Source organism: Rhinatrema bivittatum, chromosome 10, assembly GCF_901001135.1.
Source record: "Rhinatrema bivittatum chromosome 10, aRhiBiv1.1, whole genome shotgun sequence".
NCBI lineage: Eukaryota > Metazoa > Chordata > Amphibia > Gymnophiona > Rhinatrematidae > Rhinatrema > Rhinatrema bivittatum.
In genome coordinates this window covers 114,453,169-114,476,452 of record NC_042624.1, presented here as the reverse complement: position 1 = coordinate 114,476,452, position 23,284 = coordinate 114,453,169, and the positions used below count along the sequence as shown (strand labels likewise).

The following is a 23,284-nucleotide window of genomic DNA, read 5'->3' as shown; positions in this document are numbered from 1 at the left end:
AAGCAGTTTGGAAGCTAACCATATACTTGGGGCATAATGAGACAGACATCATCAGTAAGAGAGAAATAATATTATGCCTCTAAAGGTGTCTGGTAAGATTCCACTTTGAGTACTGTGTCCAGTTCTAGAGACCAAATCTAAAACAGATCATTGACAAGGTAGAGGCAATTCAAACTACAGCCTCAAAATAGTGCATGGCCTGCGCTTTAAGTCATAGAGAGTATGAAAGACCTAAAGATGTGCTCTTTAGAAGATAGAAGGAAAAGGGAAGATATAGTAACATGGGAACATAGTAGATGATGGTAGGAAGAGGCCATCAGGTCCATCAGTCTGCTCAGTTCTGATGCCCACACTGCTGTGCTTATCTGCCAACTGCCTGTCCCAGAGTGTGAGGTTCCCCTACCCGGCAGTCTTTCTTGTCTTCTCCCTTTGACCTCCCGGATAGCAGAACATACAGGATCCCCACTTAGTTCCCTTCAGTGCCCATTTCTCCCATGTGTAAGCAGGAAGCTCTGTAATCCTCCAAACAGCCAGCAGCAGCAGAGTGGCCACTGCCTGAACATCTGGATTCCCAGACAGACCTGCCTACGGGAAGGCTTGCGTTTCTGCTAAGAACTGACACAAATACCTAGTAGACTTCAATAACGTACCAGAAGATAGCTTTTCCCAAAGAATCAAGAGTTCAAGAAGAAGTGCCCATCATACTGGCAGACAGGTTTAACAGGGTGCAGGTGTCCTCTGTAACTTCAGCTCTGATGTAGAGTATTTACTTCCCTCTGGAGGTTTAAAGGCCTCACAATCCAGTTCCCTCCCCTCTCAGATACCCAATTCCCTAGTAATCCTAAAGACCAATCCAGTTCCTCAGGGTGGGGCCTCCCTTAGGGTCAGGTTCCTTACAGACGCTCTTCTTAGTCCTGCTTGCTGCTCTCCCCCACCCTGCGGCCCACGCAACCAATCACTGCTTCCCCACACCATTCCCAGGTCAGTGAGACCCTGGGTTTAGGGCCCATCACAACCCTTTTACCCCTTACCCATATGAAGCTGAAGAGAGAAAAATTCAAAAGGAATATAAGAAAATATTACTTCACCAAGAAGATGGTGGACACCTGGAATAGACTTCCAGCAGAGGGGGCAGAATTCAAGCAAGCATGAGACAGCCTTGAAGGGACATTAGTGGCAGAAGGACATAGCTTAAGATTGGTGACAGCACAGTAAGACGAGCAGAAATGGACAGAGAAGCAGACCACATGATCCTTTTCTGCTGACAGCTTCTATGGCGTTAAATACAATCACAAAAAAGAAACTAGAGAAGTCACTGAAATGCTGTGTAGCCTGCTGCAGTGCTTGGTCACTGTCTACAACAAAGCCTGTAGAAACAGTAGCTGATGTGGCTTTTTTTTTTTTTTACATTGCTTTGTCGCTACATCTCTGAGATCCCTGTGCAAGATCTTCCTGATATGTTTTAAGACATTTCTGCAATCCTGCAGAGGTAAGACTGACAAATTGGAACTAATCTGAGCTGCAGCTATGCCTGTGTGAACACATTTCAGCAGTCATCGCCAGCACTGTCTTCACAACGATCTCCTTGCAACGAGGACAGCGCAAGCCATGAGACAGGATTCCCGCTCCCTTTGAACACGTCAGCTGCTGTCCTCACTCTTTTCTGACAGTAAAGGCATTTCAAGGTCTAAACGCGGGGGCTGCTCTCTGCAGGAACACTGTCTGCTTGCTAACATGGTACAGGCTTATAAATTATAGATTTGGAGCTACAACAGACATAAGTGCTGTACGGTTGCCTGTTTTATTTTAACTCTCTGTTAGAGAGTGGCGCTATGTGAAGAAGCCCAGTGCTCGTAGCGACACATGCGTTAAGCATACAGCATAGCTTAATGGGAAACCCAGTGTGGTGTGCTGGACAAGTCTAATGTGACAGATTGTGTGGGTTTGCATTAATCTGACACTGCAAAAGGTAGGAAAAGCAGGCAAGGTTCATAATGAAATCCGTTTCATGGAAAACTTTTCTTCGCCTGGGTTCATTTTCCTGATGGATTCTCATAAACCTCATGAAACACACGCATAAACACCGTCATGAAATGCTCTGGTGAGAGGGGGTTTTGCTAATGTGCATCAATATCACATTTTTTTGCAAATTTGTTTCAGAATATTCAGCAGAGCATAAGCAGCATAAATACTTTATTTACTGAGAAGATGCACAATTGCAAATAGTTTTATTGGATACAGAGTGAGAGACACATGTGCAAGAAACAAATACAGGATGGGCTGAAAATATAAGGGATGGAGGAGTAGCCTAGTGCACCAGGGATACAGAGTGAGAGAGACGTGTGCAAGGGATGAAAGTATAAAGAACTGAAGGAGCAGCCTAGGGCAGCAAAGTGAAAATCTGGTAAAACCAGCTAATGAATCCAGTTTGAATGCTGGATTATAAATCTTGAAGTAAAATAAATAATCTTCCTTGGGCAAGTCACTTCACCCTCCTTTGCCTCAGATACAAATTTAGGGGCTGATATAATAAGCTGGACACAGTTTGACCTGCAGCTTTGTACAGAAATCTTGCTCTCAATGCAGCAGGGAGTTAGCATCTACTCATGCAAATCCCATGTTTATGACGGCATTATCTATTGCACGCACACACACACACACACACACTCTCACACACACACACACACACTCTCTCACACACACACACACACTCTCACATACACACACACACTCTCACACACACACACACACACACACACACACACACACTGCAGAGAGATGCGCTGGATTAACTCGCGTTTCATAGGTCTGGAAACTTAATTCCAATTCAGAGGTGGAAAATAGCCTGTTGTAAATTTGCCCACTTGATGTGACAGCTTATTTTATCACATGCTACTACATAAATCTGAGTGTGGTACAGAATTAAAAAAACTACAAATCAAGTAAATAAATAATACATATATATCAAGCCTCACACAGTAAGGTATAAAACACATAAATCATGATAGAACAAAGCCAATTTAAAATAAAAAAATAAACATAATAATTTAAAAATACAAACTATATACCTAATATAGTACAATAGCTTCACCAGAACTCTCAAGGGTATCAACAGCATAGCATCCAACTAGGACCCAAAATAACAACCAAATATAGCCAACCTTTGTCAGAAAAATAAAACGGCTAGGGAACAACTAGATCATTAGTCAATTACTGGGACTGAACCCCAAACTCTTGTGTGAATAACTATGTTTTAATGACTTTTTCAAACTAATTTGTATTAGTTGACAACCTTGCCTCTAGTGGAAGACTATCCAACAATGTTGGAACATAAAATGAAAAGGCACACTTCTTGGTATGAATTATTCATGCCTTTCATCACAATGATATAGCCAGCAAAGCAGCATCAACCTATGTCAACTGTCTGGCAGGGATATACGCTAATAAAAGGGAATGAAGATATATATATTGGGCCTCAACCTTGGATTGCTTTAACTAATAGTGAAATATTTTTAAAATGAATCTGCCATAAAACTGGCAGCCAGAGAAAACCAGCCAAAATGGAGGTAACTTGATCTTGGCAAGATGCCCCTGGGAGCCAAGCTGCACTATTTTGCATTAACCAAAGCTCATGAATAGATTTAGCAGGAAGTCTTAATAATAAGCAACCAAAGTAGTCCAAATTAGATATAATTAGTGTTTGAACTACCAATATTAGATCTCTTTTAGATCCACAACTATGAATCTGCTAAAGAGATCATAGAACAAAAAATGGATACCCAGGATATGAGCTGGGAGTCAAACAAAACTCCTAAGCTTTGAACAGAGTCTCTGGCTGGTAACAACATATTATCCAACAGTAATGACCATTTTAAAACTTCCTTGGATGGATGGCCTACCCACAAAACTTCCATCTTAGATGCAGTAAGGCAAATAGTGCTTTATTTCAACCGATTGTGTATAGCCTCCAACCCTTGATATGCGGGTAAACTTCTGCAATAAAAAGTGAGTTTTAAAAGCCCAACATGCGCCAAAATTAGGGGATGCACGAGTAAGTCGGGCTCACGCGCACCAAGTAGATTTTAAAAGTTGCCAGGATACAAACGTAAACGCTGCCACACTCATATCAGAACTTCTCAAGAGGGGTGAGGCGTGGACGTGGGTGTGGTCTGGGCAGGACATGGGTGGGACATGGGTGTTCTGGGATTTTAACCTGGAATTTGCATGTAAATACTTATGCAAATATGGTAAAGGCAATGGAAGAGGGGGGCTTTCAGGGTATCCATTGCTTTGCACAATTCCTACACCTGCCCTGGGGTTGTGACCCAATGACTATGGGAATCCATTCCTGATGAACCAGGTAGAGAGGTGCAGACAAACAGCAGGACATTTCCATGGAAGGTGGGGCAGCTTCTCCATGAGAAATAGGAAATGGGAATAGGAAAATTTGAGATGCCTCACAAGCATCTAAATTCAAGATGCTAGCACCTGCTGGAATTCCACCTATATTATCCTGCAGAGGTTCGTGGAATATCAAATCTTGTTAGATCATCTGATCAGTCAGAAAGACAAACAAAAAGCATGTGAGGAGAAAAGCTTGAGTATTAAGGCTTCCAGACTATTAGTACTGGTTAGCCATATTGACATCATCGCCTCCCTCCAACCATGCTGTGGAACATGAAACAAACTGATCGCATTCATCGTTAAGCGGAAGAATATAGAGCTTATTTGCGTTGTGGTGTAGTTGAAGCAATTTTTGTCATTCTCCTGAAGAAGAAAATCATATTTTCAAAATACAGCCCGTATTAGGTTTCCAAAAGAAAAACAGCGGACACCGCATCTCAGTGAAGACTTATAGAAGACTCAGATGAAGTGCTTACGGAATTTTAGAGTATTTTACTATGATTGAGTACTCAATGAACGTTTTTGGGGAAGCGGCTGGCATAGGTGAACCTCTTAGTTGGTGGAGTGATTTGTCTGGTTAATTCCGATAATGAATGAGAACTCCATAAACTACTATTAATCAACAGCATGGGATTTATGTTTGGGCACTTGCCAGGTACTTGTGACTTGAATTGGTCACTACTGGAGACAGGATATGGGTTGGCCACTAGATGTCACTAAGTCCCTGCATAGAACTCACTATCTATGAGCCTTCCATCTGTTTCAGACCCTCCCAACATGGAGGATTTGGATTGGATGCCTGATCCTATTTAGAGTAGCCATTTTAGTGTGCTTTAGAGTTATTATGAATTAGATTCAGAGCAATGAGGATATAGCTTTTCCACTCTCTGGTGAGGCCTACCAGCCTCATCAGGAACTTTATATTTTTAAGAAGTGCCTCTCTTTACACACCCTCCTAGAGGGTTGTCCTGCATTTAGTTGCAGCGAGAAAGATTTTTGCCTGATTCCCTTTGGGGCAAAAGGGCTCTCAACCCAGAGACCTGAAGACATGTGAGCTCCTCTATACCCTACATGAGGCAAGCACCAATCACAGATCCTTGTCAGTAAGATTTTTGATGGCCAAGATGTATCCTGACTTTTTTCAGAAGGGACTCCTGCTTAAATCTTGCACCCTTTCGAGAAGGATTCCCCGCCCCCCCCCCCCCCCCCCCCCCCCCAACACATACACAAAGGGCAAGGGCTAAAGACCTGTAAGCCTTAATCTACACCCTATATGGGGCAAGATCCAGTGACAATAAAGCAGCAGCCACTGAGAGATTTTTCAGAAAGCAAGTATTCAGATTTTGTTGTGGGAGGGTTTTTTTTGACTCACCTTCTCCACAAGACTCCAGGCTTGGCATAGCCTAGCTCCCACATTCTAAGACTTTTCCTGCCAGAGAAGTCACCAGTACCAACATCAAGAAATAAAGGACCAAGATTCTGGGAGTTCCCACTCGGATCTCCACCCCCATGGAACCAGGACAGGCTGGGTGATCATGAATAAATTGCTCAGGTAGGACTTTTCCGTGTTTGAGGGGACCCCTCCAATAGGATTCCCATTTTGGCCTGCTGGGAAAGCTTAGTGCACTTTAAAATCACCATGGGAAGCTTTGCCCAGATACCTGACAGATAAAGAATACCTAACTAGAAGAGAAAAATCCCCTTTGTACATCAGTCAGCTGTAATTTCACTTTTATTGAAAATTGGACTTTGATGTAACTATTCAAGAATAAGTTAACATTTCATTTAACACCCAGTGTCTTGTCCTGCCTGGTATGTCCCAGCATCTCACACCCTGGGATATTGCAACTAATATAACACAGGGAGAAACATACCACCATCTGGGCCATAACCAATAGCATCCCCCCACAAAAAGAATCCACTTTTGGAAGAAAGAGAGTAAAGACATGAGAAAAAGAGAGTTGGGTATGGGAGGAGTATTAGCCGGAGCAGCCACAAAGAATAAATATGTTTGTGTGGCCTTGGTATTAAAATCCCCAATAAGGGTTACACTAAATAAAAAAGATGTCTCCACACATGCCTACTGGAAGCTGAAGTAAAGGCTGATAGTAGATCTGGCTTTAAAAAAGGTTTGGACAAGTTTCAGGATGCAAGTCTAAGTGTACCTGGAAGATGTAATAGGGGATATTGACAAACTAAAGCATAGCAAATCACCATGATTAGATGGTATATGTTGTGGATTGGGAACTGGTTAAAGGATAAAAAACACAGATTAGGGCTAAATGGTAAATATTCTCAATGGGAAAAGGTGAAAAGTGGAATGCCTCAGGGATCTGTTCTGGGACCACTGATTTTTAATATATTTATAAACGAGCTGGAAATGGGAACAATAAGTGAGGAGATCAAATTTGCCGATGACATAAAAATATTTAAAGTTGTTAAATCACAAGAGGATTGTGAGAAAATGCAAGTGAATCTTGCAAAACTGGGAGACTGGGCATGCAAATGGAAAATGAAATTTAATGAGGACAAGTGCAAAGTGATGCATTTAGGAAACAGTAATTCAAAATATAGCTCCACAATGCAAGGTTCCACATTAGGAGACACCATTCAGGAAAATGATCTAGGCATCATCATTGATAATACCTTGAAATCTTCTGCTCAGTGTGCAGCAGCAGCAAAGCAAATATTATAATGTCTCTGTATCGCTCCATGTGCAACCTCATCTTGAGTATTGTGGGCAGTTCTGGTCACCAAATCTCAAAAAAGATAAAGCAGAATGATAAAGGGTTCGGAGAAGAGCAACCAAAATGATAAATGGTATGGAATGATTTTCCTATGAGGAAAGGCTAAAGAGGTTAGGACTCTTCAGCTTGGAGAAAAGACAGCTGAGGGGAGATATGATAGAGGTGTATAAAATAATGAGTGGCATGGAACGAGTAAACATGAATTGGTTGCTTACTCTTTCAAAAAGTACAAAGACTAGGGAACATACAAGGAAGCTACTAAATTGTACATTTAAAACTAATAAAAAATATTTTCTCACAATGCATAAAGCAGCTTTGGAATTCATTGCAAGAGGATGTGGAGAAAGCTGTTAGTTTAGCTGTGTTTAAAAAATATTTGGACAGGTTTCTGGAAGAAAAGTCCATACACCAGTATTAAGGTGGAGTTTCAGAAATCCACTACTTATCCCTGGGATAAGCAGCTGGGAATCTATCTAGCCTTTGCGATCCTGCCAGGTACTTGTGATCTGGATTGGCCAGCAGCCACTGTTGGAAACAGGATACTGGGCTTGATGGACCACTGATCTGTCCCAATCTGGCAAAGCTAATATTCAAATCCATTAATCATTATTAGCCAGGGAGATCTGAGGAATGTCACATCTTCTGGGATTCAGCAACAGGGAAAGGATCTCTTAAGATCTGCTGGATATTTCTAAGAGACCCAGATTGGCCACTGTCGGAGACAGGATGCTGGGCTCGAAGGGCCACTGATGTGACCCAGCATGGCACTTCTTACATTTTTATGTTGTTATGCGGAAAGGAATATTCCCTTTTAATAAATTAAAATGTATTTAATATTATTTTTAACAACTGTATCATACTTTTCAGGTAAACCAATTCAATAAGGCATAAAAATAATAGTACCAGCAAAGGACTGTGTTTTGTGCACTAACATTTTATAGCTTTGACATTAAACTGTCATGATGCTGGTTATGAAACCACAGGAAAATTCACACATAGGGAATGGAGTTTCTCCATCCTCCTAAGCATTGAAATTAGCACTGTTTGAGGCGAGAATGGCTCCATGGCTGGATCTATTACTGCTTTAGCTGGCGGAGTCTGCTAGAGCTTTCTAATGAATACCATAAATAAATGAATCGATACATCTCGCTGAGCTGCTAAACAGGGCATTCTTCAACGCTGGTGACGCCAGGGAATTTTCTAAGCAATTGGTTCCATCTGAAATGGAGGCCCTGCTAAACATAAATATTTTTTAAGGTACCAAAGTCAATTTTGAGGGAAAATGGAAAGGAAAGGAGATTCCTTTATAAATACAGGGAATTTATAAAATCGTCCACCATTCCTGACAATGGACCTGTGCCTCAGAGGCTAAAGGGTAACGATCACACAACTGCGCGCTGGGGCAGATACGCACGTAGTATTACCGTAGAGTTTCATAACCTGCGCGTATCATACAAAATGCACATATCTTTACCCTACAACCCACGGACTTTTCTTACCTATTTTTAAAGTGTACACACAGATATTTTGCACACAAACATAAAGGGAGACTCACTCATCTCGATCAGGATTTAGGCGCGCCAGCCGATATATTTTGAAACATGTGTGCGGAAGTGAAATTCCCAGTTTTACCAATTTCCTCCGCCAGGTCGCGCAGTCCTTCTCCAGGTCATCGAGACTTTCCTGGTTCTTCATCCAGGTCTCCCAGCCAGCCAACAATAAACACGTTTAATATCACGTATGCAAGATAATTAGGTTATAAAGGAGTGGCTGTAAAACCCCTCCTTGGCCTGGTCCACCTTAAAAATCCAGAGAGCTAGAGAGCTCTCGGGGCGGGGCCCCTCAGAGGAGGAATAAGAGCTGGGACGCAGATTGGGAGAGGCAGGCCAGGCCCAGGTCTCCTGCCACGTTGCTGGCCCTAATGGTGAATCCTGTATGTGAATGCGGAAGGCACTTGTACTACTGCTGAAGGCAGGCAGTCAGGTGGTGTTTCATGTGCACTGTAGATAAAAGCACTCGGGTTCTTGACTGCTCATTTACTGTGCCACACAGGTGTAAAATTATGCAAATCTATGCGCGTCTTTTAAAATGGAAATGTACTCATGTAAATGCAGGCCCTAGCCCCAGAATGCCCCTAGACCACACCCTTTTTCTACTAGTATATGAGTGCCCAACAGCGGAAATATGCACGAATGTTTGTGCTTTATAGAACAGAATGCACAGGCGAACACACGGAACTCTCTGAAAATGTACCCCAAAGGTTTCTTCCCATTTTGTGTCTGTGGCAACAATGCTCAGTACACAGAGCCCTATGATTGGTGAATAAATGAAATACTTTCTGACTAGGAAGGTCAAACAATCCAATTTTGTTGACCATGGTGGTGCAAGCTGTATATTTAAACACTGCCCTAAGAGAGAAGAGGGCCATGTCTAGATCTCTGGACTTTCAGTCACTATGGCCAGCACTATTGATGTCTAGCCCTTGCAATACGCACTGTGCATATTAATTTCAGGTCTCATCCAGCATTAAGGGGGTCATTTTCTATTCCTATTGCACGCGAAAAGGGACTAGATAGGGGCGGAGTCGGCACCAGAAGAGGAGGAGTCGGGGCGGATTTGGCGGAAACTTCGCCGGCGGCGAAAAGGTAAGACCCCTTATCGCCGCCAGTAGCGCGCCCAATAGCACCACCTTTCACGTTGGCGCTACTGGGTGCAAAAGCCGGCAGAGATAACACCGCGATGGTGCAATCGCTGCCAGCTTTCCCAGGCCCGCCCACCGCTTCGGCCCCCCACCCCCAGTTACCGCGGGATTCAGAGAGGTGCGCGACATTAGAAAATCCAGCCCTAAGGCAGTTCATTCCAATTCTCATGGTCATCTCTACTGGCTAGGCTTGGAAGACTATCCCAGTTTGGTTTTTTTACTTTTGTCAGGATTACAAAATGCTAGCCCAGTCCAGGTCAGGCAGTGAGCAGCACTGTGCAGATCTAGTAAGTTCCTTTAAATGGGGTTTTATTAAAGCAGCATTATTAAACAAACTGTTCACAGTACCAACTCGCCCGTTTCTTAGTCCTGCTGGGTCATCCTTTGATCTTATTCCTAGGTTTCTTTGTTTTTGTCTCACTTTACTTTATATCCGATAGGTTGTGTTTTGTTTTGTTCTTTTTTTTAAGTAAGAGGTCTGCATCTCTTATTATGGTCAATGCCACCCTGTATCTTTCCCGCTCCCCATTTTGGAAATCTCCTTTTCTGAGCCAGTTCTGCAAATGTTATTCAAACCTTTATATTTGCAAGGTGTCCTAATGTTGGTTAGCAAGGCAGCAACCCAGACTAGGGCTGGAAGGGGAGAGGGGGTGGTTAAGCCTTTGCAGTGTTTTTCCTCCGAAACAAAATTGAATCCAGAACAAAAGAGAAACTAAGTAATGCGTTTAAGCACCATCTGATATATCTATAGTATAAAAGTTCTTGTTGCTGCTCTTCTAGTTCAGTTCAATGCACACAGTGTCCATACTACAGCTCCACTAGATAACCACAAATTCGCAAGTAAATTTTCAAAGGGCCATGTGCGCAAATGCCAGGGTTTACGTGCGTGGCTGGGCCTGGCGCACGCCACGCACATTTTATAATGGGCCCAGCCACGCGCGTAAACCCCAGTATGCGCATGAGTGCCGGGCCTCTCCAAAGGGGATGGCCAGGGGTCGGGCCAGCACCATTCGACGCTGTCCCAGAGAAGCGCGCGCCGGCAGTTGGCTGGCACGCGGAGATTACTGCTGCTCCCGGAGGAGCAGTAGGTAATAAAATAAAAAATTTGGGGAAAGCTAGGTTAGGTTTAGGGGGCGGGGAGGAGAGGGGAAGAGGGAGGAAGTTTAGGTAGGAGGGTAGGGAAGTTCCTTCCCGGTCTGCTCCTTAATTGGAGCGGACTGGGAGGGAACTGAGGGAAGCCTGGATTGCGTCGTTGGGTGCATTTAGTGAAAATTTGCCCACCCTGTGCGCATCGTCCACGCATGCATGCGCGGATTTTTAAAATCCGGTGCACGTGCGTGCGGCCATCAGATTTTATAACACATGCCGGCGAGCGCGTGTTATAAAATCGGCGCTTCCATGTGCACGCGCCGGGAACCGCGTGCACATGGACGGCCGCACACGTCTTTAAAACTCGACCCCTCGGTGTCAACTAGCAGTACTAGAGTGACGACCGAAGGCTTGAGTTATACGCATGAACGTGGTATGAAACAGAGCAATATGCTAGGAGTCACCTGGCTGCAGGCTTGTATTTATAAAACAACTCGGCAAGAACCCATAGACGAAACCTAGAAGCCAGAGCATGTCCTATGTACGACTGTTACCCACAGTATGTCCCATTCTAATCCATTACAGTAAGAGGGTGATTTTCATATTCCTTGTGATACTTTAAGCTGATTTTCAAAAGGAAGTTCCCCACGGACTTTCCCTTTGAAAGTTCCTTGGTGGACTGCTGGCGTGTGGGTACCTTGCTCTGTGTGCTGTGCAGGTTCACAGGAAATCCCTACACAAATTTTACTAAACTGCCCATTTTTCCCGCATTGGGAGAGAGAGAGAAATAATTTTCAAAGGACTTTTTTCCTCTGGATAAACATCCATTTACCATGGAAATGCCTTTGAAAATTGCCCCCTAAAATCCCAGAGCAGCAAAGAATCAAAGAAGAAGAGCGAAAGCAGTAGATGAATCTTTGATGCAAACTGCAGTCATATGTGCATATATTTCCAGTGCAGGTTCCTAGATTTAAATGTCAACATATAGCTATATACATAAATATATAGATTATAGCTATCTATATATAATGTAGATATAATACCTGAAGGATTGTATACTAACTGGGCATACATGCAGTTTCTTAGTGAGCTCTAAGCCTTACTATACAATGTAAGAAGCTAAAACAATGCATGTCAGGATACGGCCTTCCCTTAGAATGGGGACCAAGCACAGTGCAGTACATTGTACGAATTAAAGTTACTTCACAAGTTTCACCAGTAGATGGCTCTGTTCCACATATTTGATCGAAAGAACCTTTAACATTGTAAGGGATAATGGTGCAGGTGCATTATATTATTTTTCATACAGAAACTCTTCAAAATGGGATAATCATAGCATCCAGCAATCTACCACTAAAGACAATTCTAAAATAAATTTTATCTGGATTTTAAAATAAACATTCTGCTACACTAGACAATGATACATGCCTGCTAGAATTGTTGCTCCTGATTAGACAGCTTTAAGCTAAGTCATAAAAGTGAAGCCCAAGTGTAGGCAGCAGCAGGTAAGGATACAAAATTAGTCATCAGTCACCAGGTTCAAAGTCTATAAAGTCTGTGGAATCACATAGAAAGGTGAATTTTAAAAGCCCAGCACGCACCAAACCTGGGAGAAGCGCACAGAGGTTGGGCTGTCGCATGCCAAGTGGATTTTAAAAAGCCACCCGAGTATCTGTGTACTTGCTGCTACGCACACAAATGAAAGGTCCCAAAATAGGGGTAGGACATGGGCGAACCTGGATTTCACTTTACTTCTGCTACGGGTGATGTGTAAGTTGTAAAACAAAATATTCTAGGTAGATCAGTGTGATTTTAAAGGTTGGGGCTAATAGGGGAGTAGGGAGGTTATTAAACTGGGGGGATTTGGAGAGCTGGGAATGAACTGGCGTCGGCATGTCTATTAAAATCCTCCCACTTACACGGTAGGAGCAGCATTTGTGCACAAAGGCTCACATCTGCTTAAAATTGCGCGCACATGGTTGCATGGTCAGGCTTTTTTCGAAAATGCACACATATACGCATGTATGTTATAAAATGACCGCGTCCCACATGTGCGCCTGTTTAAAAGTAACGGTCATAGTGTTTTCCCCTAGCTGAATGTTGCACCCTTCCTTCCCCGATGGTGAGGAAACCTACCGCATTCTCCTCTAAAGTCCTGAGCTACAAAATATATTTTAAAGCACTCCTTGCAGGCAGTAATATGTTGCCTTTATTTCTTATAAGAATTCATGATAAACCTTAGGATGTTGCTGGAGGGTGCACTCACACCACGAATCATGCAAGGTTAATCAAAGCTGCGCCACCGACTTTATCTAAATAGTGACCAGGTAAGCCCCATGTCGAGGGAGACACCTCACCCTATTTCCTAAGGGAAATCAGAATTCCATGTGAAACCAGAACTGGTCCTGCTTGTCCCCCTTCTCATGGAGCTCACACTACACACACACACACTACACACACACACACCTATCTCTCTCCATATATTTATTTCTACTTTTTTATATTCATCTCAGGAAAATCCCTAGTGTTCAGAATTACATTCTACTCCTTTTTAAGCAATTAGCTGCATTAAGTCTGTTGTAAATAACTGAGAACTCAGTAACCAATAAAATGGCCTTTTCAGCCACCTCATTAAATAGTCCTTTTAGTGCAGGAGAGCTCTGCTCAGCACAGCTCTGCAGCATATCAAAGGCTGACATGGTAATGAGTTATCAGCTCAGCAATTATGAATGGAAGTGTAATGTCCTTTAATGCGTTATTTAGTCCGCGCCATAAGCACATGGGTATATAATAATTTCACAAGGGCTGCACTTCTGTAAAAGCTACATGCTCTGAGTGTATTTGCTTGCACAAACAAATCAGCAGCTGCTTTACCGCAGACCCATTTGGACCTGATAAGCATATTGTAGGACCCACTGCATGGGCTTATGTTGATGGGGGGGAGCAGTGAGGATTTTGTGAACCTATAGTCCTGCAAGAAATCCTGTCAGCTATTTCAAATTGTCCTATCGGCATAATATGAGTATATATTTTTAGCAAATCTATCACCGCAAATTATATACAGCTAAATAATAATAGTTTGGGAATTATAAAGCAATAACTGCGCCAAGGGATTCGGGTGTCTGTGCTAAGTTATGAGAGCCATCACTTGTGGAATATTTTACCTTCTATTATTTGTTAATGTATCGTGATCTAGAGATTGTACACAAGGGAGCAGTTCCTACTGAAGATTCAGCTTTTTAGTGAACTGTGCCCTTTGACAGGGCCGCTGGATAATCACTGCCCCGTGCCTCCCCCATGGGACTCACTGGCCCTCACCTAAACGTCACTGATGACATCACTCTTGTGAACTGTAAGTTCGTTTTTCTTATGAAGCTGCAAGAATCTCTCCCACATCCTGATGAATAATAAGCAGATGAACCGAGGACTGAAAAGCAAGCCTCAGTTTCAATAGATGGCATGAGTAGTTGGGAAAAGAATTGTGATTGACTGAAATGTTTATACTGTGGTTCATGTATAATACATTTAAAGCAGCGTCTAAATAATATGTAGGGTTTTTTCTTCATTCCATGCACATAAGGCATCCCAAAAGGCTTACACGTCATGTACCAATTGTCTATAATACTCAGAGACAGTATGGGCTTGATTTTTCTTAGTATGGCATTTTGAATTATTTCTGATACAAAGATATTTGCCAGCTTTACCAAATAAAAAAACTATATCCTATTTAGAAAAACAAAAGGAAACTATGTCTCAGAGGCCCTGTAGATCTTGTGAAAACTGAATAAAGCCCCCTTTGAGAAGGTGTTTATGTCAGTTCCAGCTTGGAATTATGTTCTCTATTATCAGCTTCTCTATAATATGCATTATCCTTACTGTCCCATAACGGAAATCACTCTCCTGACCAATATATCTAGAACTGAGTAGAGAAAATACATTGACAAGCCGATGCAATACCGTGTGCTAGGTCTGAATTCGAGAAAGAATGGGACAAGCACAGGGGATCTCTGAAGGAATGGAGGTGATTGTAGAGCTGAACAGTTGGTGTGGATGGGTAGGCTAGATAAGCTGTTCGATCTTTCTATGTTTCTAAGAAAGATGTGAACCCTGGCATTCCTGGTTCTCAGCTCTATCCACTAGGCCACTCCTCCAGTGTAATCCATGCTTGTAAGAGAATCATAAATGACCTTGTCCAGACTGGAACTGATTGGTCAACATTGACATAAACGAAATCACACTCTCTAGAAACCAATGTAATCCCCATGTATGATATTTTTAGGTGATTTCATCTATAATTGTGCATTCCTGGCAGCTCCCAAGGGCATAGGACAATACAGAGGAGTAGCTTAATTTTTTTAAGTGTAAAATTTGTATTTGCTAAGTATATATCGTTATATCAGCCAAGTTCTTATCACCCTGTTATATGTAACTGCCTTTTCAACACCATTGTTATAGTTATGTTTACTATGCACCCCTGTTTTATGTGAACCAGCACGATGTGACTGCTGTCTCGAATGCCGGTATATAAAAATCTGAAATAAATAAATAAATAAATAAAATTTGCTATAGCAAAGGATTTTACCCTGGTAACTATAGAATTACCTGGAATTCAATGCTGGAATTCAATGCCTCCAGCATTGAATTCCAGCAGTTAGCATAGCTGGGTTTAAAAAAGATTTGGACAAGTTTCTAGAGGAAAAGTTCATAAACTGTTAACCATTATTAATCAGGTAGGCTTGGGGAAAACCATTTCTTATCCCTGGGCATAAGCAGCATTGAATCTATCTACTAAATGGGATCCTGCCAAAATTCTTGAGATCTTGATTGACCACTGTTTAAAACAGGATACTGGGCTTGATGTTCCCTTGGTCTGATACAGTATTGTGGTTATTTTTTATTTTAGTGACAACTACTGCATGTATCTAACCCAGAATTTCAGTCTAGAGTATTTTAATAATAGGACAGAGCCACCAAATATAGAAAAAAAAATATCTTCCTCTCCTCACCCTCTCTAGCAAATCTAAGAAACCACTTCTTATTTTTTATGTCCATTAGGAGTTAGATACCATTTAGAGAGTTCCCATTTGCTATTCACCCTCAGATATCTTCCCTCTCCTTTGATGAAATTGTTTTTCCTAGATTTTTTTCCCATATTTTTGTCTTCAGTTTTCTTACTGTAGCTGCAGAGGTTGCTTTGGTCTGAATGTATATTTTGTATATGTGATATTAGGCCTACTGTATCTGTGTTGGGTGCTGACTTGACCGCAGAAAGGCCTGAATAAACTGAAACTAAATTAAATTTTAAAAAACTAAATATCAAAAAGCCTTTGTAATGTCTTCAAGTTTTGTACAAGCAAATGAGTCTCTAGTATGAGTCACATCTGATTGGGAACATGTGTCTGTGTTCCATTTTAAGAGCAGTGTTTTAAAAATAATAAAATGTATTTTGCACTTCCAAAAAGTATATCTAATGCTTCCTAGAAATGCATTTAATGATTTTTACACATGATTGTAGTTGGACCTATTGGTAATTGGTCCTATTGAGAAAACAGTTAAACTATTGAGAAATTTTGTGGCTGGGAAAATAACAGTTGCCTAAGCCAGGACCTCCTAGGCCACAAACAGGCCAGGTTTTCAGGATATCCATAAGGAATATGCATGAGATAGACTTGCATACTATGGAAGCTGTCCTAGGTGGTCCAGTACATCATATTCCCACAGTCAACAATATCCGGCCTTGCTTCAGAGCAAAGCTTTACATCACACATACCTGTAATTGCCCAGATAGACCCCATCTGGATTAAGCATGGGCGCTATCTTGAAGACTATGTTATCCCTCAGAACTTTAGCTACTGGATGCTGGCTCACAAGGAAGTCAATTATACCTAAGACAAACAGAAAACATTGTGCTTTAAGTGCGGGAACTCAGTTCATAATCTCTGTTTCACTAGAACGTCTCAGAATCTCTTCTAAGTATAGACACAGCTTTCACTTTCAAAAATACAGATGGCATTTTAGTCAGACAGGCTCATTTCTTGATACGATTATTAAACCGGGTACTATAGTGAAAGAAATGAAAAGGTAAATGTTGTTTAATGTACTTAGCAGTTGTGTGTAAGGCAAACAACATTGAGACAAACTCGGCTCTCTAATGCAGTTTCTTTCTTTATATCAACAGAATCTCAACACAGTCTATAATAGCCTAGGAAGCTGTGACCACCGGTGCCACGGCTCCTTCCCCACTCCTCTTGAGTTGATAATCTAGCCGCGGGTGGATTTAAAAGGCCAGAGCTTTATTTGCCAAATTATCAAATACTTGTGGACCCGAGGCAATGCTGTGAAGTGGTAGCAGCAAGGAACACGCTGCTTATGCTTCGTCAGGCTGAAAGGGCTCGCTCCTGCCCAGCCTCCACATTTCCCCTACTCCTGTCTGCCCGCCAAGGCCTTGTCAGGAGAACCTCCTGCTAAAGCCTGCAGACCAAGGGAGAAGAGCGGAGGGCGGCCCCTGGAGCATGGTGGCACGTTATGATCCAGCTCCGTGAGGCGGGGGGCAGGGGCATCTGGAACGAGAGCACTTCCAAAACATTCATGCAAACAATGGCTTGAGCATGATACATGCATTACCCAAAAGGTTAGTGAAGCTGCTTAGTCATATGTTTGCCTGATGACTACTTTTATGCCTCTGACTATAGTTCCTGCCCAGAAAAAGCAAAAAAGATTTTGCATATTCCCAAGGTAATCAGTAAGAATAGCCCACTGAACACAAAGGGGCAGATTTTAATACCTACGCGCGGGCGTACATTTGTGCGCGCAACCCGGCGCACAAATCTACGCCTGATTTTATGACATGAGCACGCAGTCGCGCGCATGTTATAAAATCCGGGGTCGGCGCGCACAAGGGGGTGCACACTTGTGCATCTTGCGCGCGCCAAGCCCTAGGGGAGCCCCGATGGCTTTCCCTGTTCCCTCCGAGGCTGCTCCGAAATAGGAGCGCCTCAGAGGGAACTTTCCTTCCGCCCCCCCTCACCTTCCCCTCCCTTCCCCTACCTAACCCGCCCTCCAGGCCTACCTAAACCCCCCCTAACCTTTGTTGTGCAAGTTGCGCCTGCCTCTGGACAAGCTCGGTTCAGCACGCTGGCCAAGTGCCGGCGTGCGATCCCCCGGCCTAGCAGCCCTGCGGAGGCCTCTGGCCATGCCCTCGCCCCGGACCGCCTTGCCCCCGCCCCTTTTTTCAAGCCCGGGACATACGCGCATCGTCGGGCCTATGCAAAATAGGCTCAGCGCGCGTAGGGCTTTTAAAATCCTGCCCCAAAGCCATTTGCTTACTTTCCACTGGGAGTTCCCCCATATTCTCAAGGAAAACATCAAACCAATAGTTGTGAGAGCCTAAAATTTGACAGCCACCCTGGCATATTTTCCACTTTACCTCTTTGAGCACCTGATTCACTAAGGTTGTTTTTTTTCCCATTCTCTATCTATGGGGAAAAAAGCTCAGTAAATCAGACTCCAAGCCATCTCGAGGCAATATTTTCTGTACTGCTCTGGAAATAAGGTCAGCTAATAGAAACAATAATGCACATGAAAAGATATGGTTTGGTTTTTGCAAAATCAGCAGTACGTTACTAGGATAAAGGGTCAGACAACGTTAACATGGTTAGAGGCTTTAATCCCTGCATTAGAATTCCCTTCTCACTCCACTACAATTCTGCTGAACGTGTGCTGTGTGCTGATGAACTGCTGAATAATAGGAGGGTAACTTTAAAACATGCACGAGAGCGCCCGTATACACAGCTATACAGACGCGCATGCACACAAATTTATATAACATGGCGCACTCTATACAAAATATGTGTAAATCTACCCAACATGCTCACGTATCTAAAATTACGTAGCATGTATTTTTTAATGTGGTCGGATAACTTTTCACTTATTCGGGTAAATGGTGACAAAAGTCTGGCTATGCGGCGCTGTTTAAGACTTAGGCCTAGATTTACCAGTGTCGCAGGGCTCCCTGAATCGTGCGCTACCGGGGGGCTGGGGGGCGGGCCTGCGAAAGCCGGCAGCCATCGCACCTCTGCGGTGTGATCGCTGCCGGCTTTCGCACGCAATTGCGCCATCATAAAAGGTGGTGCTACTGGGCGCGAAACGGGCAGCGAAAAGGGTTCTTACCTTTTCGCTGTCCGCCATGTCCTCGCGGCGTCCGCCCCGACTCCTCCTCTTCCGGGGCAGACGCCGCCCTGACTCCGCCCCTTTTTTTGCTATCGCACGCAGAAAGGGACTTTTCGCGTGCGCTAGCTTTAGTAAATAACCCCCTTAGCTGGTTAAGTAAAATAGCCAGAAGAAGTAAAAGAAAAGGTGAGATAGATGGACAACTAGTGTTGGAAGACTTATCTGGCTATTTTGCTAATCCAGCTAAGTAGTGCTTTTTTAGACTTATCTGGCTAAGTCAAAATGTAGCCGGCTAAGTGGCTGGCATCTGCTATATGTATGTATTTGTGCTCCTACTTTTAATCATTTCTACAAGGAAATGTAACTCGCATATATTTCTTAGCACTTGTCGGATTTTACAACTGCAAATTATCAAATTTTGTCACACGCGTGCATGAAGGAAATTACCAGTTTTATCAATTAGTCCACCAGTTTTCCCCACTCTGTCTCTAGGTCCTCAAGACCCCCCCTGATCCTTCAGCCTGAACTCCCCCCAGTTTACCCAGACCCCCTCAGACAGTCAGTATTTAGCAGGTGTAAATATGCGCAGGAAACAGCTGTACGCGCATCACTTTCGCAGGTAATAGCAACTTCTATGCGTAAATGTTGGTCCCACCCTGGGACGTCTCTGACCCCAGCCCCTCTTTTTTATACAAGCAAATTTATTTGCACACCATTACTTGCACATGTATGTTTGAGGTTTATAAAATAGCACTTGCGTGAATATGTGCTACCTGCATGTGCTCATTTTTACATGTGCAACTCTTTTCAAATTCACTCTAAATGTGCAAGTGCTCCATTAGACTAAGATCCACTATTCAGTTACAGTGTAGTCATACCACAGCCACACTCTGGATAGAGAATTAACTTGTAATTACAGTGCTGAGCTCTTTAATCAAAACCCTGCTATTAAGTTTCTTTCTAAAAATGGTGTCTTTCAGGGCAGTTACGCTGGTGGATTCTGAGCTGTATTAATTACCTGATTATTTTTTTGGACCTGACAATTTTGTCCTGCACCTTTGGATTTCCAGATTAGAAGAACATAAGATGTGCCATCAAACCCAGGATCCTGTTTCCAATTGAGGTCATAAGTACCTGGCAGGCTCCCAAATCAGAATCAGAGCCCATTGTGTTCAAGCGCCATGAGTCTTCATTCAGACTGCTTGGTGCTTTCCCCCTATTTTTCTAATTCCCCCCCCGCCCAGCCATTGCAGTGGCCACACTTGACATGGAACACAGTCCGTGGATCCCTCTGGCACCCCCGCACCCTAAACTCGGCCTGTGTCACCACTGAGTGACGGCTAAGATTCCCTCGCCCCACAGCCTCCTCTAGCCCTGACTGACCCAAGGAGCAGACGTTGCACCTGGGAATCAAAGCTGGGTCTTCTGCAGTTACCTGAAATTCTTTTTTTTAAAGTTAACATAAGTACAGAGCATTATACAAACCACGCAATAGTGACGTATCTACAATGCTGCTAATTTGTTTGTAGTGTAACATGTATTCAACCATGAAGCTCGGTATAGAAAAATGTGAAATAAATAAATAAATAAATAAATGTATCTATCTAGTATCTGCATGCCAAATAGCTAGTACTTGACAAAAAGTGTTTAATCTTAACCCTCATGTGCCAGTGGATCTGACACTCCAGGAAACCATGCCTCCCAACCTCAAGGGCTCAACTAACCCACAACTGGCGATGGCCATGTACATTTTTGGGTAACTAATGGCTAATGATGATCAAATTAAATAGCTCTTTCTTTACTCTCCAAGTCACCTAGCTCATGAAAAGGGATATCTTTCCTGAAAAAGCACTTACATAATGGAGGCTACGCTTACTCGGAATATTTACGAGGCAATAAGAAAGGATTAGCAGGCCTTTTCCACGGTCATCTGACTGTTATTTCAGATTGTAAAGAAATGAAGCCCTCAGTGTTTGCAATGGATACTGCATGTAAAATCAAATTACACAACAGCAAAACAATATAAAAATGATATGGTAACTAAAGTGTGGTTGCAAGTTCTGATTAACAATGAACAGTTGAGGCATGTTTCCATACATATGATGTTCCATACATATGATGTTATTTTGTTGTTTTAACAATGAAGAGTGACATTTCTTGGCTTTCATCTCACCTGCATGGCTCTATTCCATACTCTTCAGATTCTTGCATGCCTGGTTTTCAGGCAGTGGACATTTGTGGTATCACCTCTCAAAGCGGGAAATGTCACTGGTCTGGATTGTATAAACCCTGGCACTGAAATTAGTTGTCTACATAAGCAAACAATAGGACTAACCAATAACACTGGTACACACATTTTAAGAAGTCGTCGGCTTCAGTGATAAAATGTGCCATTTGTTATTGATGTGCTGAATTCAACTATGACAATTAAACCAGCTGACTGGCTACTGTTTCCATGATATTTAACTTTTTACACTTTGGGCCAGATTTTGAAACTTATGCGCAGATGTAGATTTGTTCGCACAACCCGGCGCGAACAAATCTATGCCCGATTTTATAACTTGCGCGCGCTGCTGCGCACATGTTATAAAATCCAGGGTCGGCGCGCGCAAGGGGGTGCACACATGTGCACCTTGTGCGCACCGAGCCCGAGAGGAGCCCCGATGGCTTTCCCCGTTCCCGCCAAGGCCGCTGCGATTTCGGAGCAGCCTTGGAGGGAACTTTTTCTCCGGCCCCCCATCCCACCTTCCCCTCCCTTCCCCTATGTAACCCACCCCCCAACCCTAACTAAATCCCCCCCTACCTTTATTTGAAAAGTTACACCTGCCTAACTTGCGCGTGCCGGCTCGCCATCCCCTGGCACAGGCCGCTGTGCCAGGGGATTCGGCCCCATCCCTGGACCACCCCCGAACCGCCGCCACGCTCCCAGACCGCCCATTTTTGAAAGCCCCGGGACATACGCGCATCCCGGGGCTTGCGTGCGCCGCCGAAGCAATGCAAGATAGGCTCGGCACAGGCAGGGGCAGCTTTTCGGGAGTTACGTGCATATGTTACACGCATAACCCTTTGAAAATCTGCACCTTTATGTCTATGTCTATTGTGTAGATAATGCGTAGATAGTAGACTTTTAATCATAAATTGTAAATTTAAGTCTTTTCATGTATTTATGGTTGTATAATATTTCACCCTGACCTTTTACAACTGACCCCTTAGCTTCCCCCACCCTCCCGATCCCCCCAAAACTTTTCAAGCAGGTGTAACTTGCCCAACAAAGGTAGGGGGGGATTTAGGTAGGGCCGGGGGGTGGGTTAGGTAGGGGAAGGGAGGGGAAGGTGGGGGGACGCAGAAGGAAAGTTCCCTCCGAAGCCGCTCCGATTTCGGAGCGGCCTAGGAGGGAACGGAGACAGGCTGCGCAGCTCGGCGCGCGCAGGCTGCCGATTTTGCGCGGCCTTGCACGCGCTGACCCCGGATTTTATAAGATACGCGTGGCTACGTGCGTATCTTATAAAATCTGGCGTACTTTTTAAAGATCTACCTCTTTATGAATAGGCTAGATGTACCTCTTCCATGAAAATACCCAGTGAAACGACAGGAAATCAGAAATTTCACCAAAGGTTTTGCTAACTGTTGGATCTAAACTGGATTTTGGGCAGGTCTGCATTAGATTTCCCTGAAATTTGTGAGTTAAAATTAGATAGACTTTCCCAGCTGTTGGAGAAATTCCCTGTTTCCACTGCCTCAAACCAGGCTGAAATCCATTTGGTTTGAGTTCAGCATCAAATAGTTTTCACATCCCATCTACAATCACCAAATGTTAGTTATCCCATGCTATTTCTAAATTTTTTAAACATTTGTCCTTTTAGAATCATTCAAATACCCAACGAGAGCAAATGGTCACCATAATCTTCTGTCATCAAAGAGTTTCAATGGAAATTGAGGATTACCCACCAATTATCTCTTTACTCACATCCACTCCTGGAATTCAAATGAAAATTTAAACATTCGGTAGATAAAGGGGGCAATGTTCAAAGCCATCCACATGCATAACATCTGTTTTTATATGCCCAAATGGCTGTTCTCAAATAAATCTGGCCTGAATATATGTTAACGCACCTACAGAACCCGGTTTTAATCTTTACAATTCTGGTGGGGAAGTTTCAAAGTGTTACGCATG

The 23,284-nt window shown here is 43.3% G+C and overlaps 1 protein-coding gene across 1 annotated transcript in view; it reads right to left on the bottom strand.

Annotated features, from left to right (window-relative positions):
• The window catches only part of LOC115099811 (cytosolic carboxypeptidase 6-like), a 1,627,912-nt gene that overhangs the window by 191,867 nt on the left and 1,412,761 nt on the right, over positions 1 to 23,284 (bottom strand). The window contains exon 8 of the mRNA XM_029617660.1: positions 16,712 to 16,826. Within this exon, the coding sequence (XP_029473520.1) occupies positions 16,712 to 16,826 (115 nt within the window). The remainder of the gene's footprint in view (positions 1 to 16,711; positions 16,827 to 23,284) is intronic.